Source organism: Podarcis muralis, chromosome Z (assembly GCF_964188315.1).
Source record: "Podarcis muralis chromosome Z, rPodMur119.hap1.1, whole genome shotgun sequence".
Lineage (NCBI taxonomy): Eukaryota > Metazoa > Chordata > Lepidosauria > Squamata > Lacertidae > Podarcis > Podarcis muralis.
The window spans coordinates 28,022,085-28,046,107 of NC_135673.1; the positions used below are offsets into that span (position 1 = coordinate 28,022,085).

General features: G+C 43.1%; 1 protein-coding gene across 6 annotated transcripts; it reads left to right on the forward strand.

Annotated features, from left to right (window-relative positions):
- The first annotated feature begins 1,281 nt into the window (after positions 1–1,281).
- On the forward strand, positions 1,282–21,298 carry LOC114588952 (ras-related protein Rab-6B-like). 6 transcript variants are annotated; one of them, XM_077922742.1, is made up of 10 exons: positions 1,282–1,659; positions 2,128–2,168; positions 4,400–4,458; positions 6,235–6,288; positions 11,748–11,792; positions 12,578–12,686; positions 12,907–13,018; positions 16,132–16,225; positions 16,589–16,655; positions 17,386–21,298. In XM_077922742.1, exons 3-10 carry the CDS (start codon positions 4,429–4,431, stop codon positions 17,448–17,450), a joined length of 576 nt encoding a protein of 191 aa, XP_077778868.1. In that variant the 5' UTR covers positions 1,282–1,659; positions 2,128–2,168; positions 4,400–4,428; the 3' UTR covers positions 17,451–21,298. The 6 variants fall into 6 exon arrangements, with proteins under 6 accessions (XP_077778868.1, XP_028570630.2, XP_028570626.2 ...); XM_028714793.2 differs by lacking the exon at positions 2,128–2,168 and having other exon boundaries at positions 1,283–1,659; XM_028714794.2 differs by lacking the exon at positions 2,128–2,168 and having other exon boundaries at positions 1,283–1,659; positions 12,581–12,686.
- The last annotated feature ends 2,725 nt before the right edge of the window (positions 21,299–24,023 follow it).

The following is a 24,023-nucleotide window of genomic DNA, read 5'->3' on the forward strand; positions in this document are numbered from 1 at the left end:
TGCCCCGTAGAGCAGTTGCCAGGACTGACGGTCCCCTTCTTCTACCTCCACTACAGCTTCTTCCCTGCCACATGTATCCCAAGCTTGTTGCAGTAGGAGAGGCAAACTCCTGGCATTCTTCTGCAGCTCTTGCCTGCCCCCCCCCCCCCGCCCCCTGCTTCAGCCTCAGAGTCTGAACTGCTCCCATCATCTGCTCTTCCTGCTCATTCAACTCTGCTGCCCCTTCAGCATTCAACCCTTCCTCCCAGGCCTCTCCCTCTGACCTCCCCTAGGTATCCCTCCACCAGTCCCCTGGCTCTGAGCCTTCCTTCTCTGGGGGTTCCCTTGGGGGTTCCCCAGCCTCCCACCACTCCTCCTCATCCAGCCAGTCAATACTTGACATTTTTTATTAAAAGACTTTCCATGAGTAACAAAAGTACATTCAGGGTCTCTGTTTCCAAATCGTAAAATCCTTCATACAGGTCAATTACAGCCAGTTTGAGACTTTTTTTTTTTTTTTTTGTTATAGGTTGGGAGGGGGGGAGGAAACAGAGAAAGAGAAAAATCGGAGGGGTGGTGGAAGGGGGTAAGTGAGAGAGACATGAAACTTTCGTTCTTTACATAGCACCAGATGAGAGAAGCTTTTATTTGTCAGCATGAATCTGGCTTGTTTTATTTGATGTTTTAATGCAGGCTGCAAATCGCCTTGAGATTTTCTTTCTAGCAAACATAAATTGGTATAGAATTGAAATGATGGTGATAATAATAAAAATTAAAACAACAACACGGGACGGAAGAGAACCTCCGTGCTATGTTTATAATCCTTCCCCCCCACGCAAATAACTGTGGAAGTCCTGTTTTTTTTCTTTTTTTTTCTTTATATATATTTATTAAATTTTCTGTTTTACACTTTAAAATACACTTTAAGCAGAGGCTTGACAGCCATATGTCAGGAGTGCTCTGATGGTGTTTCCTGCTTGGCAGGGGGTTGGACTCGATGGCCCTTGTGGTCTCTTCCAACTCTATGATTCTATGATTCTAAATACTCATTTAAACATCCTTAAAATATCAGTGACTTCCCCCCTTCTCTTTCCACGGTTCATTTTAAATATCATAAATCCCTGCATATTTTACAAAAACTAAATCATTCTGTATCTCATGAAGATGCAAAGAAGTGCTGATTCTTTCTACACTTTTCCTATCTCTGTGGTTACCGCCGCGCCGTCGGCCTCTTAAACCCCGCCCTCCCGTGATGTCATACCCGATGATCTCACGACGCCACCCTCGGTCTCTTCCAGCCGGCCTGTATCTCTTCTTTCCCCCTCCTCCCCCTCCCTGCAGCTCAGGATGAGCTCATCCCTCTCTCGTCCCTCGGAGGGGGGGGGGCCGGGCGGCCGCGGAGCGGAAGTGACGCCATCAGGTGTCGCTCCGCTGTTGCCGTGTCTTCTTTCTGGTCGGCGCAGCCCGGTTCTTTACCCTGCCCTTACCTCGCTCCTTCTCCCTGGCACCTGGCTCCTGTCCCGACCTTCCAGCCTTACACCCATCCATCCCGCTCTTCTTCCTCCTCCTCCCCCAGTCCCAGCCCTGCTCCGCTGGCCATGACGGCGCCCGGAGGAGCCGGCGGCGAGTTCGGCAACCCGCTGCGCAAGTTCAAGTTGGTTTTCCTGGGCGAGCAGAGCGGTGAGCGCGGGGCCCCGGGGGTTTAGGGCGGGCAGGTGGTGAGGAGAGTATCTCTGAGGGATGACCCTATGGCGATGACCCTCGGGCAGAATTTCCCTCCCCTCCTCGACATGCCGAACCCTCAAGTGCAGAGCAGGTGCCGCCGCTGTTTTGCTGTCCATGGTGCTTCGCAGAGTTACATAAGCAACAACATATGAGGTCCCACTCAGCATTTTAGATAAGAAGATCTCCTGCTTTGGGCTTTGGGTGGGCAGTAGTTGGTGAGGCTATTTGTATGTGCCTAATGTGGTTTGTCAGAAACCCTGTCAGGAAGCCATAAGCAAGCCCCACCCCCCGTCTTTCTGCTGTCCCCACTCCCCAAATACCGCTTTGACATTCCAGAATTTGGGTAAGAGGAGGAAACAAAAGTTTGTGACTGTATGATTCTGATACATCCTGATATTTTATATGGTCCTTGTCGAATTGTAGGAGAAAAAGCTGCCAGGATCCCTCCTCAAGTAAAGAGCTGTGTAAGATGACAAATGCATGCATGCTCCTTAAAATACAAAACCTTTGGGTGGGAGAAATGAAGATGGCTAAGGCATCATTAGTGTAATTGAACAACTACATCTCCATCAGTATACATAGTGTCTCTAGAGTTGCATAAACAGATGGGAGCAAATGATACTTTGTTATGTTAAATGTCCCTTGCTGTGATTCCTTCATTCATCCAAGACTTTGGAGAGGTATTGGAAGGATGAGAGAAGTGTGGCACCACAAACCTGAAATGATACCTACCATCACCACTCAGGTTGCCCAGATGAAAGTATTACAAGATGCTCTGTGAAAAAGAGAGAGAGAGAGAGATTTTACTCAAGCTCCCACTGCTCATTTCCATGGGATCCTAGGAATTTTGATTGGGAAGCTTTAAAATGTGTTGATCATATGGAATAGGAGTAAGTCTCATTGAGCATGATGCTACTGAATTAATGTGCATAGGAAAAGCAAAAGAAACTCAAAGTGAGGTAGTTTCTAGGACTTGCCAATACTCCTCCACACCTTATACCTTTTTACCATATATTTTTGAAGCTAACATTGCTACCAATATTTTGGTCTGCTTGGTAGAAGACTTTATAATTCCCAATCCTTTTTAATGTTAAGAGCATCATCCTTGAGGATAAAAATAATTTTTAAAATTATTATCATTGAAGTGACATATCACAGCTGAATTTGTCAGCATATCTATGGTAACATTTATTGTGTGAAATGGCTTTTGCTGTTCGGTTGTACAGTGTCTTGTTGGCACTTGGGCATACTAATGGCTGATAGAGTTGAGCTTACCAAATGGTGAGCTCATCACTTTCTACCTTCTCAACTGATCCAGTGAATTGATCCATCCTGTTCCAGAGGACAGCTTCTAGGACACTTACGTGTGAATAATAAAGTCAAGTTCAAAGCACTTTTTCTAAGAGCATGGCTGGAAGTGTTGCACATAAATTTCTTTCCAGTGCTCTGAATTACAATGTTGGCTAATGCCCAACATCCTATGTATTGAAGTGTGATATGGGAGCTAACAAAGTCATCAATGGTGAAATAAATATAGAACCTCCTAGAAACACCCCTATCTTAATGGTTTGTCTTAATGTGATAAAATTATTTGTGTTATGCCAGTTCTGTCCACTGATGGAATTTGTAATTATTCTGAAACACTGAATATATAGTCAGCGGCATTTGTGGCTGTTATCATGTATATGCTGTAGTAAGGTGGAGAAAAATGAAAATTATAGGAATATGTTGCTTTTATCACAACAAACATAGTTGTGCTTGCATTAGTTAAAACTGGTTCAGCTATTTTAAAGTCTTTATAAGGTTTGTTGGAAGAAATGGCGTTTAAGCCCTACGATGTAGAATTGAGGTTGGTTTGCAGGTCTCGTAATACGTGCTTGTGTATGTATGCCACCAGCCTTCTGTTCCGTGCTAAGACTTGTACTATTAAATTAAAGTTTTGGATGGGAAATATGGACCCACACCTTTGCAGTATCACAGAACAATCTCGGTTTTCAGTGGTTTAGGATTGGGGTTGACATTAATGTTCTAGAACTCTTATTTATTTATTTGCAAAATTTATATCCCATCAAAAGGGCTCTCAAAACTTATTTTTATAAGCTGCTGGAATATGACCTCTGTACTCAGCCTCACAGTCTTTTAAAAAATGACATACAAGGAAGAAGATATTGGAGAGAGGAAGGAAAAACAAGACCAAGCATAGTTCTTAGTTACAAGCTATGACAGCGACAGTTTGGACTGTTTTGCCCTTGACGAAGATCACCATATCGGGAGGCACTCTTCTCATTCTCACCCATTCTCGAGCAGATCCAGAAGGAGAGCAGGTGACAGTGTCCAGCCCAGGGGGACAAGGCCACACATTTCATCCCTCAGACAGATCATACTTATTTGATTCACATTGTGATGGATCACTATGCTTATTGTTTGCTTTCTGTATATATGTCCCACAGTGCCCAGTACACAAAGGGGCTTCTTGTGTAAATAAAATAATATGTCTGCACAACAACTTCTAAAAGCAGCAGACCCAAAAATCTCATGCTACTTTATGTAGGTTAGCTGGATTTCTAAAAGGAAGGAATAGTATAATGTGCCATGATATTCTGGAGATCTTGACTCTGTGTGTGGGCAGGTGTTTTGAGTGCCGCTCCTACACTTCATATATAAAGAGCCATTTCTCTTCTCCCCTCTTCTATAGTTGGAAAAACATCCTTGATCACCAGATTTATGTATGACAGTTTTGACAACACGTACCAGGTAAGTGGGAGCATAGTCAAGCTTCCTGCGTAAGAACATTTAAAATGCACTGTTTTCATGGAAAGGTTTAGAAACTAGTGAAATTGTAGAGGTCTGTAATCTGGATATTGGTTGGACACATCTATATGCTGCCAGTAGATAAAAGAAAATGTTATTGAATAGGCTGAAGGAACATTTACAGTTTTAAAATTGAAAACAACATAAAGCAACCAAATATTATAAATAATAAGGTAAAGGTAAAGGTACCCCTGCCCGTACGGGCCAGTCGTGTCCGACTCTAGGGTTATGCGCCCATCTCACTTAAGAGGCCGGGGGCCAGCGCTGTCCGGAGACACTTTCAGGTCACGTGTAATATATACACCTAAAAGCAGATTTAAGCCAAATAAAAACATATTGAACAGCCTAGGACCATTGTTTCTACTATATATATTGTAAATAACTTTCTCTTGCTGCCAGACTTAGCAACAGCTCTTACTGATGTGCAGACTTAGCAACAGCTCTTACTGATGTATGTCTACACACCTTGTAATAAGAAGCTTACCACTAGGTTTTATCCAGAGACAAAGTTGAACTGCCTAAAAAAAGTTTTCTCCAGAAATTCATATAATTTACAAAATGAGCATATAACAACACTAGTCCCGTGTCAGTTGCATTGGTTGCTTCTCTTTCTTTCCAGGCTCAGTTTAAAGTGATGGTTTTCGCTTTTGGAACCTTAAAAGGTCTAAGACCAGGTTATTTGTATGTCTGCCTGCACCCTCATGAGCCTGCATTGCCCTGAGATTGGCCTTGGAGACCCTGCTCTCAAACCCAACACTATTAACATCAGATTGTTACCAGCCATAGGGCTTTTTAGTACTGGCCCCACATCTTTGGAACTCCCTGGAACAGTGTAATGCCCTATCATTTCAGGTTTCTGATAGGCATCTGGTTGGCCATCTAGTATGCTGTGGCAGATGGGCTACTGGCACAATCCAGCAGGCTACTATGTTCTTATGACTTTAAAGCAGATTTGTTCCACTCGGCTTTTTATTGATGATGGTTTTATGCTGCCTTTGACTTTTAAGAGTTGCTGCTATAGTTAACGGTTGAAACCTAATTGTGTCCATCCAGAAGCTGAATGGACTTCAGCACGTGCAAGTCCTTTCTGTCTTCCCCCTGTAGCCCCTCTGGCTGGCATCCAGATTTAGAGGGATTCAAGGAGCTACTGGGTGGTGGAGAAGGGTAAATCAGCTTGTGCAATATTGGATATTGCCACATAGATTTTGCGCCTCAGCTGAATTGAAGCATACAGATGCAATCCCAAAACAAGTCTTAATTCATTTTCCATAAGGCACCATGATGTTCAGAGACTACTATCTCAGCGAGGTAAATGTATTCCATAACCTGTAATCAGGGTGATATATTAAATAATTGGGCCTCCCAACCCACTTAAAAAGCTTTGTGCACTATGGAAATTATTCTCCACAGCAATACCCCCCTTGTGCTTCAACCTCCAAAATTATTTAATTTATCTGAGTTTCCCCCTCCCAGATGAACAGGGTCACAAGAGAAGAGTCCAAGAGGACCAAAACTTGTTAGATTACATTTTATTTTTATTAAGCAACTCCAGAATTCATTTTGCACAGGAATCATTCATCCAATGGGTTCAGTATTGAGGTTACCACAGATCTGTCTTTGTATATGATTCAAGAACTTGATTTTTTGTGGACTTCCAGCAACTCTTAACTAGATGTCTGTTGTAGTTCAAAGTTACTGAGAGTTTTCTTATTTTTCCAGGCAACTATTGGAATTGATTTCCTCTCAAAGACTATGTATTTAGAAGATCGCACGGTGAGTGGGGTCGTCTGTGTGCATAACCTGGAAAAAGTATGTGATCGCTGTCCTGTCTTGTGCTGTATTTGACAGCTTTCACCTTCTAAGAGTGGCCCTAAATCCCCTGGCAGCCCCTTCCAATCATGGTCTCTGGCAAAGGAGGGTAAGCCAGCTGTGGCTCTTTATTTGTGACAAACTGTACCATGCAGGAGGAAAAGCGATTTCCCCAGAGTCACGACTTTTTGTGTCTTATTGAATATGGGAGTCTTTAGTAGGCTCAGATTGCATTCCTCCATAACCTGCAAGCATTTCTCTCCCTGAATCACAAGGTTAGAATTGTGCTTTTTTAAAATGGGGGGAATGAAAGAGGAAGCCCTTTGAAATCCACATCACTGGGTAGATTGTGTACAAAATTGCAAAGGCGGATTAGTTTTGACAGAGAAAATGTGGTGCTTTTGCCTTTCAGTCCCATGGAACCAACTTTTATTGTGGCTATGGAATTTTAATCATTGGCTGCAACATCCTTGGTTCTGATACAGGAGGGAGGCCAGTCTGGCAGCTAGAGGCTCTTTTGGCAAAATTATTTCTCCTGCAATTTAAAAATGTGCAAAATGCCTTATAGTCATTTTCTTATACTTGCAACAGTCCTGTAGAGGAAATTTAGTCTCTGAGAGAGAAGCAGCCTAATGGGTACAAAACCCAAATGAGGAATTGAACCTGGATTTCTTACAGCCTAACTGAAATAAGGGTAGCATGTTGGCTCTATTTTATGACAGCAAACTGTTGAATTATCTGGCATCTCAGCCTGAACTGGCTGTGCCTCTAGTGCTACCTTGCTTCTGTCTCCTGGAGTTAAAGTAAGAAATTTCTTAGGTCATTTTCAGAGTGATAGTGTTTATATGTTGGTGCAGGGGTTTCCAAACTGGTCTATGGACCGCTAGTGGTCTACAAGCTTCATTCGAGTGGTCTGTGGCAAGTCTCTGGATTTGTGGTTGGAGATGCAAGTCAGCACATCCATCATATTAAATATTCATAATTTTTCTAAAATTCTATTGCTTCTTTTATATTTCATATTGTATTTTATTGTATTACAATTTGGATAAGAAAAATAAATTAAAAAATAACAATACAGTTAGAAATTATATGGCATCTTGCACAGCAATTGCTACAACAGGCAGAATAAGAATTCAGTGGTCTGCCAAGACCCATGACAATTTCAAATGGTCTGTGAGAAAATAAAGTTTGGGAACCATTGTGTTAGGGTATGGCTATAAGCAGAAACTTAACCTTTGGTTCAAGCTAATTCTTTGTCTCAGACGGAATCCTGTCCAGCCAAACTGTGCTGTTGCTGACAATTCCTTTATCGTTTATTACTACGCTACTTAGAAATGATGGGCAGCATTGACTCCACCCTCTGGTTCCTGTGACACCACATTTGGGCAAAATGCCCTTTAACCTCTTTCTTCCTAGTGTGGACAGCAACTGTGGCTTTGGCATGACTCCTCCCTGTTATTATTCAACTCACTTGATGCACAGACAAAGTACACCTATGGAGTAGTTGAAGGGCACACTGAGAACTCTGTTGAAGCCTTCATGTTCTGTGTGTGTCTGTTAATGAGCCCTTGACCTGTATCTTTGTTGTGGGGCTTCATAAGGGGGTATACAATTAGGCTGAGTGTCAGAAGAAATCCCATTGGGGCAGCTTGGGCCTCCACTTCTTGTACCTGCTGTATTCTTTTGCTTCCACTGTGGGTAAAAGCTGGCTGTTTTAACACATTTAAAGGGATCTATTCAGAAGCTACGATCGCAAGGTACCCTTGGGCAAGCCCTTCTTTTTATTTTGCACTGAATTTTTTTTCATTTTACCATTTCCCCTGCCCCTTTTGTTGCTTGCATTTCTCCTCAAAGAGTTTGCATTCTTTTTTTTAAATTTCACATAATTTTTTTGTTTTTATTTTGTGTTCCACATTCCTGCTCTTTCTTCCCTTCCCCCCTTCCCCCACATTTTCTGTTTTCCCAGATCAGGCTGCAGCTGTGGGACACAGCCGGTCAGGAAAGATTCCGCAGCCTCATTCCCAGCTACATCCGGGACTCTGCTGCGGCTGTCATTGTCTTTGATCTGACAAGTAGGTATTGTGGCTTAGGCTCTGCAAAGGCACTGTACACAGTGGAGAAGAGAGCTTTGGTTCTGTCCTTCTCAGTAAGGTAGCAGACAGGACTAAAACCACCCAAAAGCCTGTAAAGGATCATCTGATAGAATCCGTTGTTACTAGCAAAGGCCCACCACTTTTTTTGTTTAACTGTTCCTTAGTATGTAAATTATAATTGGGCAAATATTTATATTCAGCTGATAATAGATTTTGTAGCCCTACAGAATATGATACCGAAAATGAAAATTCCTGTTACAAATAACAATAAAGCTATACCGTTTTTAATAAAACAGATTAAGTGCCTAGAAAGGCAATAAATAAATAAATTTTAAAATCCCAAAATTGGCACCTGGCAATTTAGTATGTTTCCACTATCTAGCAATTATTATTGTTTTTATTATTTACCCATCCTTCACCAACAATTTCAGGGCAGGTTTACTACAGTCAGCATTAAAAACAGCTACCAGAAATCACAGCCACAGGGAAATGGTGTGTCCCAAAAAGACCTATCTCATGTGTCAGAGGCCAGGGCAAGGAGGTGCGTAGTTAGTGGATGATGAAAGTTGTATATTGAAGGTGCCAGATGCACTTCTGAGGGGAGGGAATTCCACATCCTAGGACCTGCCACAGAGAATGCCCTCTCCCACACCACCACCACCACCTCCGACTTCTGAGGCCAATGAAACTGATCTTAATACCTTAGAGGGCCTATAGGGAAGGAGACAGTCTGTTAGATATTTGGGGTCTTAAGTTTTTTAGGGTTTTAAACACTAATGTGGACACCTTACTTGCACTCAGAAATGAATGGGTGACCAATGCAGCTGTTTTTAAAATTGATTATGTGAGTTCTAAAGGCAACCCCAGCCTGTAATCTAGCTGCTACATTTTGGACCAGCTGAAGTTTCTGAGGCATCTTTAAGGGCTGCCCTACACAGAGTGCATTGCAATAACCCAGCCTGGAAGCTGTTGGAGCATGGAGTACTGTGGCTGTCATCTTTATCTATAGTTTACTTGAGCCTCTTAAGGGGCAATGTTAGGCCCAGTTTTGCTATCTCATATACTATAGCCCAGTCTTCCCTAACCTGATGTCCTTCTGGTGATTTTGGTTTCATTTCCCATCAGCCCAAGCCAGCATGGCAATTGACACGGGATGTTGGGAATTATAGTTCAGCAACATCTGGAGGGCCAGAGGTTCCCCATACATGTTCTGTGCCCTTGGCCAGCAGTGCATTCCATCAAGTCACGTGTTGTATAAGGAGTATGTACTTCTGTTTGCCACAGTTTGTATGAAAGCAACTAATCCATACCTTTTGATGGCCCAGCTTAGGAAGTTTATTAATCAATTATTTATTTCATAAAATTTATACACTGCTTAATTGTTTGTTTGTTGAAAAGATTCAAAGCAGTTTACAAAAAGACCTGGAGAATTGTTTGTGGTCCTTTAATCCTCTGCCACTGATAATTCCCTCCTGGAGTTTTTGAGCCATTTTTCTGCATTTACTTATTGGTTTTTTATTTTACTGTAGCATCTGTGTGCTCCATTCATCAGAAAACAAATGTATTCCGACAGTACAGTTAAAACTACAACCATAAAGGCACAGATATGTAAGATGGCTGGTAAAAGCTTTACATTAGGAATGATGGCTTCACCTTAAATAGCCACAGAACTAGTGCATATGCGGTGAGCATGTGTACTAAACAGGACCTGAGTTTGAAGAGAGTTAATATCAGTGAAAATCATTTGGAAAAAAGCCTTGAGATTTAGGAGGCCAAGTGTAGAAGCAGGACTACCTTCTTAGCCCCTACCCCCAAAGGGGTGGTGGAAAGGATTTTGCAATGCAGTACATTTCAACACTCCTCCATGACCAACTGCACATGTGCATGGAGACGATTGTGCCCAGCCAGTTTCCCAGTGGGCCTGGAAACCTGTCACTGAAGGGGAAGTTGACTCCACATCAGCACTCCCTGTGCAGTCTGTCAAAATGGGTGTGGGGCAGGAGAGAATACATAACATTTCTGCACTTTCAGCTCAACCGCAGCTCTGTGACAGCATACAGAGCTGCAGTTTCTGTGTGTTCCAGCTTCCCTGTGGTGTCTTGTTTGCTTTGCATTGATGTGGACAGTGACAGGAAAGGCAAAAAGATGGCCATCCTTGGGAATAACTGCTAATGGGCTGAGTTGGTTGGGAAAGTGAACTTTCACTGTATGAAAGCTTTTTCTTTTTTTAAAAAAGGGGGGGGGACAATATTTGTATAGACCTCCAAAAGGAAGATTTTGAAGGATTCTCCATTGGAAGAGAATGCAATAAAAAGGTGTCTCCCTATTTTCTTTCACCTTAGTGAAGCTATAGAACCTGAAATCATGTTCACTTAAAGACAAGTTGGCTTCCTTGAAAATGCCACACCTTTTCACCAAGTGCTCCTTGGGACTTAGGGTGGGAAGCCAACAGTAGATGGGAGGCAGGTGAGGATTGACTTGAGACCACACTGAGGCTAGTGGGACAGTGCCCCATTCACCACAGCAGACCAAACTCCATTGCACACCTGTAGGGAGATTCTTGGTTTGCGCCCATGTTATCTGTGTTGTGTGGGAGCTCACTAAACATCTTCCTGTGCAGTGGGTTAGCAGCAGCTGTGACCACATGTGTCAGGGCCACATAGTGGCTTCCTGACTCAGTGGCCCTGCTGATTGCTGACACTTTCCCTCTCTTCAATACAACTGCATTGAGATATATGTGAAGGAAGGAGGAGAGCTATGGGTGGAGACTCCCTGTGCCGCAGACTTTGTCCCTCAGCCTAGGGCAGTGGGCAAAGGAGCCCACCCATCAGTAGTTCATCTGCACCCTTTCTCTCCCGCTCCTCCTTGCTCTTGCTTTGTCTGTCCTTGTATTGCTACGACCACCTTAGTCTGGTGTAAACATTGCAATGATTTGCTTCATGGAGTTAGTGTACATGTTTAGAAACTTGCTTTGTTTGATGCTTGTATATTTATGCAATAAAATGCTTCAGTTAGTATGGGGAAAGTGGGGTTATTTAAATAAATATATAAAATCAAGTGGCTCCTCTTGTCTCTGGTACAGTGACAACCTTTCTCCTTGAATCAGTTCCATGCAATCCATCAGAACTGTCAATGTGGGTGCAGTACCATAAACTCCATTTGTAGACTCACCTGGGTGCTTTTTTCATTCCTTGGTCTTCATTGTAGACACAGTTACAGCTCTAACCAGTCACAATTAATGTTGATGATGGTGCTGGAAGGGGTAATCTTAGTCATGATATCTCTTTGGATGCAATCCAAAGCTGAAATTTATTCTCTTTGCCCCAATAGCTAGTTCCAGTTTCTGCTTTACATAGCTCCCAAGAGGAAGGGCTGGTATGTTATGTGTTGTTGTTGTTATTGTTTTAAATAAAGATTTTGTTAATTAAATGTGTATCCCGACTTTCCTCCATGAACCTTTAAGGGACATTGCCTGTCCTGAAGGCATCTCCCATCTCCATTGGGCTCCTCAGGGAATTGTGCTATGCTGATAGTTGTGAGATTCTTGGTATGACTGGCAATGCTTCCATTTAATTTAGCTCTGTTGCTATTTGCCTCCCTTAGGAAGTGTCTTCCTTTCCTTGCTGGTGTTGTAAGGAACCAGATGACTGCACTGTGCAGTTTGTACCTTACCCCATTCACACACTTAATGGAAAGTTGAACCCAGAATTGAGAATGTCAGTTTCTCCAAATGTAGCTATGCTGTACTTCTCAGCAGAACTACAGATCTTGCAGAACTTGCCCAGATGTATTGGTTTTCATAGAGTTAGATATATAGGAAGTCTCACTCGCATACCCTGTTCACTAGTATTTAGAGGTCATAAGAGTCTACTGAACTGGAAGAAATGAGTCCACTTTGTGCCTCTGGTATTGTTAGCTGTCTCGGTTGGTAGAATCATTTGATGAGTATTTGTCCTATTTGCAGAAGCAAGAGTTAGGTCTTGGGTAGTCTGCTGTGTTTTCCTTCCATCTTAAGCACTGCATTTTCTACTGGGTTGTCTGTGCATTTGGAGATCTATTGCAATTCTATAAAATTCATTTTCTAACTGCCTTTTCTCTAAAGGACAATTTCTTCCTCTTCTGTCTTTTTTCCCTCTGTCCCCTCCCTGGGCTGGTACCAGCAGGTCCGACTTCAGCTTTGGGACACAGCAGGCCAGGAGCGGTTCCGTAGCCTCATTCCCAGCTACATCCGTGACTCAACTATTGCAGTGGTAGTCTATGACATTACAAGTGAGTGAGAGATTGGTTTCACGGTGTATGGAAGCAGTCCTCTCAGAGAGGGGTCAGAGCACAGAACCCCGAGTCATGGCTGCCCAAAGATAAAGCAACTGGGCTCGTTGTATGTCATGCTGGTCCATGGGGTATGCAAGTACCTTACTTTTGCAGAAGAGCCTTTAAAGCTTTTGTGCTTTTTAAAGTTTTTAATTAAGCCTTCCCCCCACACCCACAGATCTGAATTCCTTCCAGCAAACCTCCAAATGGATTGATGATGTGCGAACAGAAAGAGGAAGTGATGTCATCATTATGCTGGTGGGGAATAAAACTGACCTTGCAGACAAGAGGTAATTTGGGGGAGTTGGGAGTCAGTTTCCTTTGTTTTCGTATATGCTTGAAAGCTTCCTAGCTGGCTTTTGGAAGGAACAAGCAAAGGAAAATCTCTCCTTTTTTGGGGGTGAAGAAACGGGATTAAATGCATCCAAAAAAAGCATGTAAGGCTGGTAGAATTGTGGCTTTAATTGAGATGGCACCAACATCTTGCTTCTTTAGATACAGTGGTGCCCCGCAAGACGAATGCCTTGCAAGACAAAAAACCCGCAAGACGAAAGGGTTTTCCGTCACGGAGGCGCTTCGCAAGACGAAGTTCCCTATGGGCTTGCTTCGCAAGATGAAAACGTCTTGCGAGTCTCGCCATTTTTTCCCCGCTCCCCCCCCCTTTTTCAAAGCCGCTAAGCTGTTAATAGCCTTTTAACAGCTTAGCCGCTAAGCCCGCTAAGCCGCTAATAGCGCTAAATCGCTAATAGCGCTAATCCGCTTAGCTGCCAATGGGGTTGCTTCGCAAGACGAAAAAACCGCTAGAAGAAAAGAATCGCGGAACGGATTCTTTTCGTCTTGCGAGGCACCACTGTATTTTAAATTGTAACCATTCTCTGGAAGCAACACATCTTCCTTGAGAGAGATTTGTTTTGAGGCTTCTTATCATTGACCAATAAATACAGTGGCATTCTGCTAAGCCTTTAGAAGCTGCTTTGCCAACCCCATGCCTCTGTGACTTCTTTATGAGAAATTTGGGTGCCGCCTTGACCAGCTAGGGACCTAGTACACATAGGACAAAAAACTCATAACTTCCTCTGGAGCAAAAATCTGAATGGCTTTAGCACAACCTGGAAATAAGGCAGCAGGTAAAATTACAGTTCTTCCTTTGATCGTTGATCTAAGTGGGGTTAGTTCTTGAAAACAAAGGCACAGCTACATGGCAGAAATAATTTGTAACATACCACTAAATACAATGCAACTCATAATTCAATCAGTTAACTGAGGGCTCCTTTTTGGGGGGAAGGTGTGGGATATAGATTTAATAACTAAGATAAATACTTAACATAGGACATCTTTCCTGCCAGTACTTCCCATACGGTGCCTAATCAGATGTATAAATTTGAGTTTTCCAAACTCATCATTTGCAGCTTTTCAGTTGCAGATCTTGACTAGCATCAGCTGAGTCCCCAGCTATGGACAGCTAGCAAATACAGGTAACTCACAACTTACGCGCATTAAACTTGTGCACATTCAGCTTTATGTGCTTGGCAAATATATATCCATATTTATACACATATATAAAAGGGGGTGGGCAGCAGGGAGGAAAAGCTTTGGCAATCCCACCTGCCATTGCACTCACCTTGAGAGAGATTTCAGAGGTGCAGGGAGAGAGTGTTCTGACTGTACAGTACTCGATTTTGGCTTTATGTGCTGTCCCTGGAATGTAACCCCATAAGTTGAGAGTCGCCTGTATTGCAACACCTATTAGGATAGACAAAATGGTCAGGGAGCTTTTACACCTCTACCATTTTCCTAGGAATGTCTCCTGTCTAGTTTAATTTCCGCTGCTATCATCTCTGCACATTCATGCAGTATATGTTGAGCTCCATAGATTTAAGAAAGCAGTTTTTAAAGTACTGTCCATGTCCCCTTGAATTAACCATTTATAGGATCTGTGCTGCTTAGTTGCAAGCAATCATAATTCATTTGACAATTACACTTGTTCAAACAGATGTTACTACAGCCATTTTAGCATGCAAAATGCTCTATTAATATAAAGGGAAAGCAACTTATTCCTACAATAATGTGAATTATAAATAAATTATTGGGGAGGGGGACATTCACATCTGCGGTTTCTTTGTTCAGCTTTTTCCTACATCTGTAAGTGTTTTCTGTATTAAAGGTAAAGGATAAATTGGGCAGATAAAAAGCAAGCTGCAGCCTTGTTTGCTCCCTCCTCCCACTTAGCATTCAACTTTGTTTTTAATTTCCCCTTTAATGAAACACAAATGTTTTTTCCAGTGTCTAAACCACCAAGCAATGGTTAGTCCTTCCTTTCCAAACCAGAATTTGAAACCCACTTTAAACCATGATTTTCTATTTGGAAGGGAAATACAAACAATAGTTCCCCCATTTAGACATCCTTACAAACCATGGTTTATGTTACACAAGACATTGAAATTGTAGCTTTAAAGGGAGGGAAGTATAAGGCTAGTTTTGGATCCCCCACGGGCATCAAAACACCAATTCCACTCTGTTTTGGATTGTGTGAAATGAGCCTAAGAGACTATAATAATCAAAGAAAGTCTTAGGTGAAAATGAAGACCTCTCTCATGCAACCCATGCAGACATGCAACCTGTCCTTATTGTTTTATTTTGTGGGGGCTGTGTGCTTTTCTGTTGCTGGCCAATCTTTTGAAGCTTCATTTGTTTTTGTTTGTTTGTTTATTGCTACCAATTCCCTTTTTAGTTTTTGCTTCCTTTTGGATTTTTCTCCCCCTTTCCTGTGACATTTTTTTCATTTCTGTAGAAGAGGGCGTGCAAGAGGCCTAAGAACTGAGTAGGATGTATATTGAAACCAGGGATAAAGCAGGATTTTATATAAAACCAGGTATGTACAGGGTGTTAGAGATTATTAATTCCCACGCAGCAGTGGCATAGCTTTCTATGTGACATGTGACCCACCTAACCAAACTAAGCCAACTAACCATGTTTTGTGGCTTTCCTGTTTTGACTTACATTTTGTGTTTTGTAATCACATGCAGGTAGAGCAAAAATGGGTTTAGCCAGCCCACCATGCATAGCTATGGGGCTTTACTTGGTTTGGTGAGATGTAGAAATGCCTCCAAAAAGGTTTCTATTACTTTTTTCCTCTAAGGTTCTATAAATGCAGCAGGCATTAGAGCTCTCTGATTCTAGCATTGCTTGTTTTCCTGCTTTTGCTTGTTGTGATTTGTGAGCACCCAGTTTCTAACTTTTCATGGTCGCTCCAAAGCTTGAGTTGATGAAGGTGGCAGTTCAGAGATTCAGGAGTCCTCTTGTAGTGTTGATAGGACAGGGAGGGATCCTTGACAACTGAATTTCCCCTCAGAGGACAAATGCCTTACCTTTCTTTCTCTCTTGTCTGCATTATTATTTCCAGGCAAATTACTACAGAAGAAGGCGAACAGAGAGCCAAAGAACTGAGTGTGATGTTCATTGAGACCAGCGCAAAGACTGGCTATAATGTGAAACAGGTAACTTGGTGTTGTTCCCAGGAAGGAGTGCTGCCATTTTTAGCACCAAAATTCATATTGGGATTTTGGGATTTCTCCTGCTTGAGGGAATTTAGATCTCTCCCCACCAATTCTGAGTGTGCCCTGCTTGGTGGTGATGTATTGGAATGGATTAACTTCTCCTTCCCTTTGATTCCATAGCTTCCATGATCAAAGTATTTTTTAAAGACCAGTGTGCTGCTTCCATCCTGACTTCACTGCTTTTCATACTAATTATTGCAGTATTCACATTTCTCTATCCCTTAAGCTTGTCCCAGTGCTCCCCCTAATGCATTTTTTTAGTTACCGCATTTTCTTGCACCTTCTCTTTGTGTTGCCTTCCAGCTCTTCCGCCGTGTGGCTGCTGCCTTACCTGGGATGGACAGCACTCCAGAGAAAAGCAAAGATGACAGTATCCTTGCTCAGCTTCTCAGTAGCTTCATCCCATACTGCAGTCTTTCAGTATAGGCCTGGGGAAGCCTAAGACATTTTTAGGGTGGTTCTTTGCAAAGCATTGACAAGAGCTTATTTTATTGTGTGCCAGTGGTGCAGGAGTGGAGAACCTCAGCCCCAGGGGCCAAAAGTGGCTCTCTGGGGCCCCTCTCTGACCCCTAGACCACACCCATCACTGCTCCACTTGGCCCACCAAGTTTCTCCACCCCCAGCTTGAAATCTAATGCTGCCCTCTTGCTTGTCGTGCTAGAGAATGGAGGGAGGGGATGTGAGGATATATGGAAACTAGTTACTGTACAAAGGTAAAGCAATGTTTGTTGGTCCACCCATTTCCCCCTCTGAATTGCCAGCCACTAGCATATGGCCCTCAGGAGGTGCCTGGAAGGGGTGGCAGAGGTGTGTGTGGCCCCAGGCACTTCTGGAATGTGTCCCCAACCCTTTTCCACTGAGGTGATGCAACCCTTGGTCAGAAACAAGTTCCCCTGTCCCTGCTTTATTGGCAGCGAGGAGAAGCGAATGCTTCTGGAATACAAGGGGTGGGAAGGAAAGGCAAGGGCAGATCCCCTTAACTTCCTGGATCTGCTTTGCTAGACCCAAGTGTCGCATTGTTGCGCTTTTCTCTGTGTTCTTTACCACACCTTGTTTTACATAGTGGGTGTTCTTTTTTCCCCTTAACCTGCCACCTCCAGTGATTGACATCAAACTAGAGAAACCTCCTGAGCAGCCAGTAACAGAGAGCGGCTGCTCCTGCTAAAGGATCTGTTGCGTTGCAACCTCTTCCCAACTGCCCAGCCCCATCTCGCCGAAGAACATCACTTTTCATTGACTAGAGAAACTTCGACTTTCCGAGGGCTGAAACCTCAGTCTAATAAACTATCGAGCCCCCTGCCCTGTGGACGGCCCCGGCTGCTCCCTCCTACTGCATGGTGTGAACCCTCAAGTGTGTCCTGTCCCATGTTGGTTGTTGCACTTTGAGTGCCCTGGCACTCATCTTCTAGGTTTCCTGTCTCGGGCGTGTTCACCTTTCTGTGTCGTCCTATGAATGCAAAGGGGCAGAGCTTTTCTCAATTTAGGAAAGCGTGGATAAACCTACAGCAAAGGACCTAGTGGGGCTGGGTCACCCCTTACTTACTTCCTGTTGCTTTTTATCCATCCCCTTTCCAGAGGTTGCTCCTTCAGTTTGCCTGCTGTTGCAGCATATATATGAGGATGGGGGAAGCAACGGGTGTACTCCACTGCTGACTTCCTGTAGGTTAGCCATAGCTACCCACTTAATTCCCCATTTGATCTTTGTTCCTCCATTCCCTGAGAGGTAGTAAAGGGGAGGGGAGAAGGTAGCTCAGAATATGGCATTAGATATTTCTACTTCCAAGTTGTCATTTATCTTTACATAGTGGCTAGGTATTTTTAATTGCAGATTGGCTTACCCTTTTTTTCCCTCAAGCATGTGGTGCTCACTTAAATATGGATAGGGAGGATTGGCAGAACCAGACTGAATATGCAGAGCCTTATGTGGGAAGTCTGGCTGCAGCAAAGTGATGGACTGGGGATTTATTCTCAAGGACTAAACAAGGTTTGTTTATAGGTGAGCTGTAAACTCTACAGTTGATAGCTAGATTAAAACAGGGATTTGCAGACTAGACTTGGCCCAATGCTGCTATTTCTATAAATGTATGTGTCATTTTAAATATGCAAAGTACTTTACAGTTACCTTTTATGCTTCATGGCTCTATTGCTATTTTTTACAGATGACTATTGGCAGTACACTCTCCCTTCAGGTGAGACAGTGCCTAGCTATGAGAAAGACCCTTATCTGAATTTATTTTATTTTATTTCACTGGGCCGGAGTAGCCTAAATGTAAGTGGCATAGCACTTCTCCTTGAATTGGTCCAATTTTGGTCTAATTCTGCCCCCCCCCCAAAAAAAATCTTGCTATTGACCAGTTTTCAAACTCCACACATATTAGGGCTGTTCCATTTTTACTTAATTCACAGTGCAATAGCCTTTAAATCTTTTTTTATGCTTGGCTTGCTCTGCACAAGAGGCACCTGTGCATCATACTTTTCCAGAGGATAAAAACTTTTGAACTATAGACCTTTGAACTTACGATTTATCACAAATGCCGCCCCTTTTATTGGGTGGAAGCCACCCTAACATGCAGACCTGGGAGACTGCTCGCAGTAAATGACATTAATTGGGTAATTGTTTCTGATGGTACTTTGGACCATTTTGTTTTGGCTTGAGGTTTTGTCCAAATAATAATCCCCAGATCATGGTACCCTCCAGATATGGGGATTGCAACTCTATTGTTCCTGGCCATTGGCTGATGGGAGTTGAACAAAATCTGGAGGGTAACATGCTCACTACCCTTGCCCTAGTCATATGCTTACTCCAATAGTTCTTCCTGCCAGGCTTGTGTACACAAGTGATATGGGTCCTTTTTGCTGGGGTTGCATCTGAACATAACCTGTGAACACTTCCATAAACCAAGTTTATATTCTTACAAATGAGTGAGGGATGGTAAAGAGCAAGAGCAGCATATATTCCATCCCTATTTTGCTTTGCTCCCTCCCTCCACGTTCCTAGCTTAATTGAGTTGCCAGCCCTGTTTTCAGCAGAGCCTCCTGTCCTTGTAAGCTGAGTGAAATTCAACCGGTACAGCATTATCCCTTCAGATAATGCTGCATAATGGAAAACCTTTATCTGTTGAATTTTTAAGGTTTTTATTAAAGTGTTTTGTTGCAACAGCAAAAGTACCTGTCAAGTTCTACATAAATTGCTCCCCACAAAAGGGAGAATACCCTTAATTTCCACTATCACTTGGGTGGGGCAGGGGGTTGGATGTGTTTAATAATTTCTCCTAAACATGACTCCTTGGGCAGGGACACCCACTTGCCCTCACATAACAAAAGAAAACCCAGGTTTTCCACAAGTATACAGTCTTGTTTCTCCCCTGTAGTTTATTTTCACTGTGCTGTACTGCCATGATGATGGTAGTTACCTTTTCTGAGTATTCATAGTACTTAAGTCTGGTTCTCATGCTTGGCATTCTGATGTACATGGTGGAATGCAAGTTTGCATGTGCATCTTAACAGCCCAGGTTGCATTATACACCTAATAAAAAGTGCAGGTTCCCAGGCAGAAGATCCCAGCCACTAGGTTGCTCCTCTAGCCCTGCTGTCCACTGCATTGCTTTGAGCTAAGCCGTAATTTGGCTTAATGTTAGCATCTGAAACTAGGCTTGTGGTTTATCTCTCACAGACGATCTACAGGTGGGTAAACCATTGTCTGGACAAAATAAACCAGTGGCCTGGGCTTGGATATAACACAAAGCCAAACCATGGCTTCATAGAATTGTAGGGTTGGAAGGGACCATGGGGGTCATCTAGCCTAACCCCCCGCAATACAGGAATCTTTTGCCCAAAGTGGGGCTTGGACCCATGATCTTGAACCCGGAGATTAAGAGTCTCATTCTGTATCAACTGAGCTATCCCAGCAGCAAGATTGGAGAAGGAGCAAAGTGGCTATGAATCCACACATTTGCTCATTTGACTACAGCAGAGGTTGGCTTCCTGTTATATGTGAACTGGGTCACTGTCTGCATCAGTCAAATGTATATTGCCCAGTTTCTGCAATCTACCATCTCCTTATCGACATAGAAGGATTGTGGGTATTGGGCCTCTGTATGCATCATAATGGACACTTGGCTCCTTGCCCCATCTTGCATATGAAATTTAGAGCTTGATGAGCATATGACATCGCCCTTTGGCCTTGAAGCTAAGGACTCAGCTTGCTAAAGTCTTGATTTATTTGTGGAAGAAAATCAGCACTTACTGCATCTTGAAAGCTTGGAATGGCTAAGTGCATTTAATTTATCTGTCAGGCTTTTTTGTGAAACTTAACAGTCCTCATCTCAATCTTATCTGTGACTGGCCACTGAAAGCAAACCTTCTCAGAATCTGCTACTTCTATGATGCTTTGGGTTTCCTCATCATTCTCTTATACCCTTTTAGCTGAGTGCAGGAACCTCTTGCACAGATTCCACCCCCCACCCCTCTCCTGCTCCTCCGTAGTCTCTCCAGCAGAATAGATAAGCCCGCAACTTTGGCCCCATCAGTTCTGAAAGCAAATGGCACTGTAGAGGCCTCTACTCATCCTGTGTATATATACTCCCTGTTGCGTGGAAATTGCTGATGTCCTGTCAGTGTGACTTGTTTCTCTCTCTGCAGTTAAACTGGTGCCACTCTTCCTTTCTCACGGGCAGCCCAGTCCTGTCACTGCTGTTGTTGTGTTCTCTCAAGACACACTAGAAACCTGTGTATTTTCCAGAGAATAGGGATTTTAAAACAAAATACTTAAATGTTTTGTGGGGAGGGATGGGGTTGGTTGGGCAGGCGGGGGGGGGGGGGGGGGACACACACAAGGTGAACAGCATAGTTCATTTTCTGACTGCCTTCTCTGTGGATGTGTATAATATCTGAGTGTCTGTCTCTGGCTCTGCTGTCTTCTAGCTGTTAGCCAAGCAAGTGACTCTAAAAATATGAATACTGACTGTCAGACTGCAGCTGTGTATCACACTAAATAAAGTTAATTTCACCACAGTCCGTGTCATTGTGATGTTGTTTTTTAAGGAAAGACTGGGTAGCTGCTCTAACCTCTTTATCCACAAATCTTCCATATGAAGTTTTGCATAGGGCTTAAGTACTCACTGGGTGCTTTTATTTGGCTCTCCCCACCTCCCAAACTGCCCTTATACTTTGAAGGCTTGACATGCAGGGCTAACAACCTAGCTGGTAAATTTTTGGTATGTGTGAACAATTGACTTTTATGGATCACGAAAATCTGTACCCATCACAAAATTCTGCTCTTGTACCATAAACCCACCCTTTGTCTGTTTCCCCACCTCCCCACCCAAAATATATTGGCTGTTTAAAAGCAAGTGCCTGCATTGGTGCACTCAAAACTACTGTTTCATACTGCTGAAGAGTCTTGAGACCAGATTCCAGCTGCTGTGACTATAGAGCTGTCCCTCTAGTATGCTGGGAAAGAGAAACTGGTGGGGCAGGACAGTTACAGATATCTTTTGCGAAGCCTGGTTCTCTATCCAGGCTTAACAGCATCCCACTAATTCAGGAATGGGCAACTGTTTTCAATCAAAGGACCATGTTTTTTTTTTTTATTATTATTATTATTATTATTATTATTATTATTATTATTATTATTATTATTACCCCGCCCATCTGGCTGGGTTTCCCTGGCCAATGTGAGCAGCTCGCAACAGAATATTAAAAACACGATACAACATCAAGCATTAAAACTTCCCTCAACAGGACAACCTTCAAATGTCTTCTAAAAGTCAGGTGGTGGTTTATTTCCTTGACATCTGATGGTAGGGCACCACTAAGAAGACCCTCTGCCTGGTTCCCTGTAACTTGGCTTCTCACAGTGAGGGAACCACCAGAAGGCCCTTGGCACTGGACCTCAGTGTCTGGGCTGAACAATGGGGTGGAGATGCTCCTTTTAGGTGTACAGGGCCGAGGCCATTTAGCGATTTAAAGGTCAGCACCAACACTTTGAATTGTGCTCGAAAACATACTGGGAGCCAATGTAGGTCTTTCAAGACCGGTGTTACATGGTCTCAGTGGCCACTCCCAGTCATCAGTTTAGCTGCCACATTCTAGATTAGTTGTTTCCACGTCACCTTCAAGTGCATTGTAGCAGTCCAAGCGGGATATAACTAGAACATATACCATTGGCGAGACAGTCCACGGGCAGGTAGGGTCTCAGCCTGTGTACCAGATGGAGCTGGAAGACAGCCACCCTGGACACAGAATTGACCTGGACACTCATCTGGGAAGCCACATTGCCGGTGATGTGCAGGGCAGGGCAAAAGTGGGCGGGGCAGCAAATGCAAGTTTTACCTGTGTACAGTGAGCTTTCTGCATGCATTCACACACCTCTCAGTCCTCCATCCAGACAAGCAGAAGTTATTGGGAGTTCAAACCAGGACACATCCAACCCAGCAAGAACACTTAGAATGCCAAGCCAAGTCAGTGAGGGACATGCCCAGGTGAGAGTTACGAGGGCCACAGAACAGCCTGCGTAACAGCTACATTTGACCCCTGGGCCTGAGGTTTCCCAACCCTTCACTGATCCATCATATTTCTGACACCTAGTCTGGACAGGGAGATTTAGATAGCAGATATTTCTCAAAACAGCCCAAAGGATCAGTGCTTGGAGGCACTTTTCAGAAACTAACACCTCTCTTTGTCCTTAATGCACAGATAGGTACTACTTGGTCCTCTACCTAAGCAGAGTCTGTAACCTCATTTATTCCTAAAGATTACTTTGTGGGGGTTTTTGTTTTTATTTTGACAACAGTTTAAAAAGGGCGGGGCTCTCTAAATAAACAGTTTGATGTGTGGGTTTGCACTTTCACAGGAGATAATTCATAGCTCTGCAAGAGTGACTGCTTTAACCTGCCCCTCTTTTGCTGTTTTTTAATAGAGCTTTAAGCCAGGGAGATTGTGTGAGGATTGCAGAAAAAGTGGCATTCCCCTGTTTACATTCATTCCCCTTTAGTCTGGAAGGTTGCTTTGGGCAACTGGGGAAACCAATTTGTAGCTTTCCAATCATTCTTATCACCCAAGCCTTGCCTTGGAGGTTTTGTTTTCTTTTTCTTTTTCCTGTTGGGTAAGTGCAATTAAAACATAAAAGTGGAGCTTTTTCTGTTGCACTGTCTTTTAGCTTCAAACTTAAAACATTTGTTTAAGTAGGCACTTATTTCCTGGTCACACCATTAGTTTGCCTGCACACAACTTTACCTGATAGGATTGTGTAACTGTTTTATGGCTTTACACACATTAGTTTTACACAGATTACCGGTAGTTAATTTTCAAGTTTTATTCTATTTTTATTTTTAAATTTGTTTTGTTGAAAGTTTTCCATGAATACATATAACACCTCTGTTTTCAATTCATAGAGTCCTTTCCACAGGTCATTTACATTCAATGTGAGACACTGCTGTCATAGGCATTATGAGGCAGCGTCACATGAATAGTGTATGTATGTATGTATGTATGTATGTATGTATGTTGACAGTGCAATTGGCTGGAGGGCACACAGCATGGTTGGTTACATCCAGTTGATTGCAGTGAGTCTTGTTTGTGAGGGGGTGGGGATTATTGGGTCAAATTAGCCATATTTATCCGTATGCTGTCAGTAGGGTTAGGTCATTGTCTTGTTTGGGCTGTATACAGTATGTAATAAAGGGGAGAGACACCAGGGTGAAGGCATCCTCTTCTGTTTGTCCCCGTGCTAATTCCA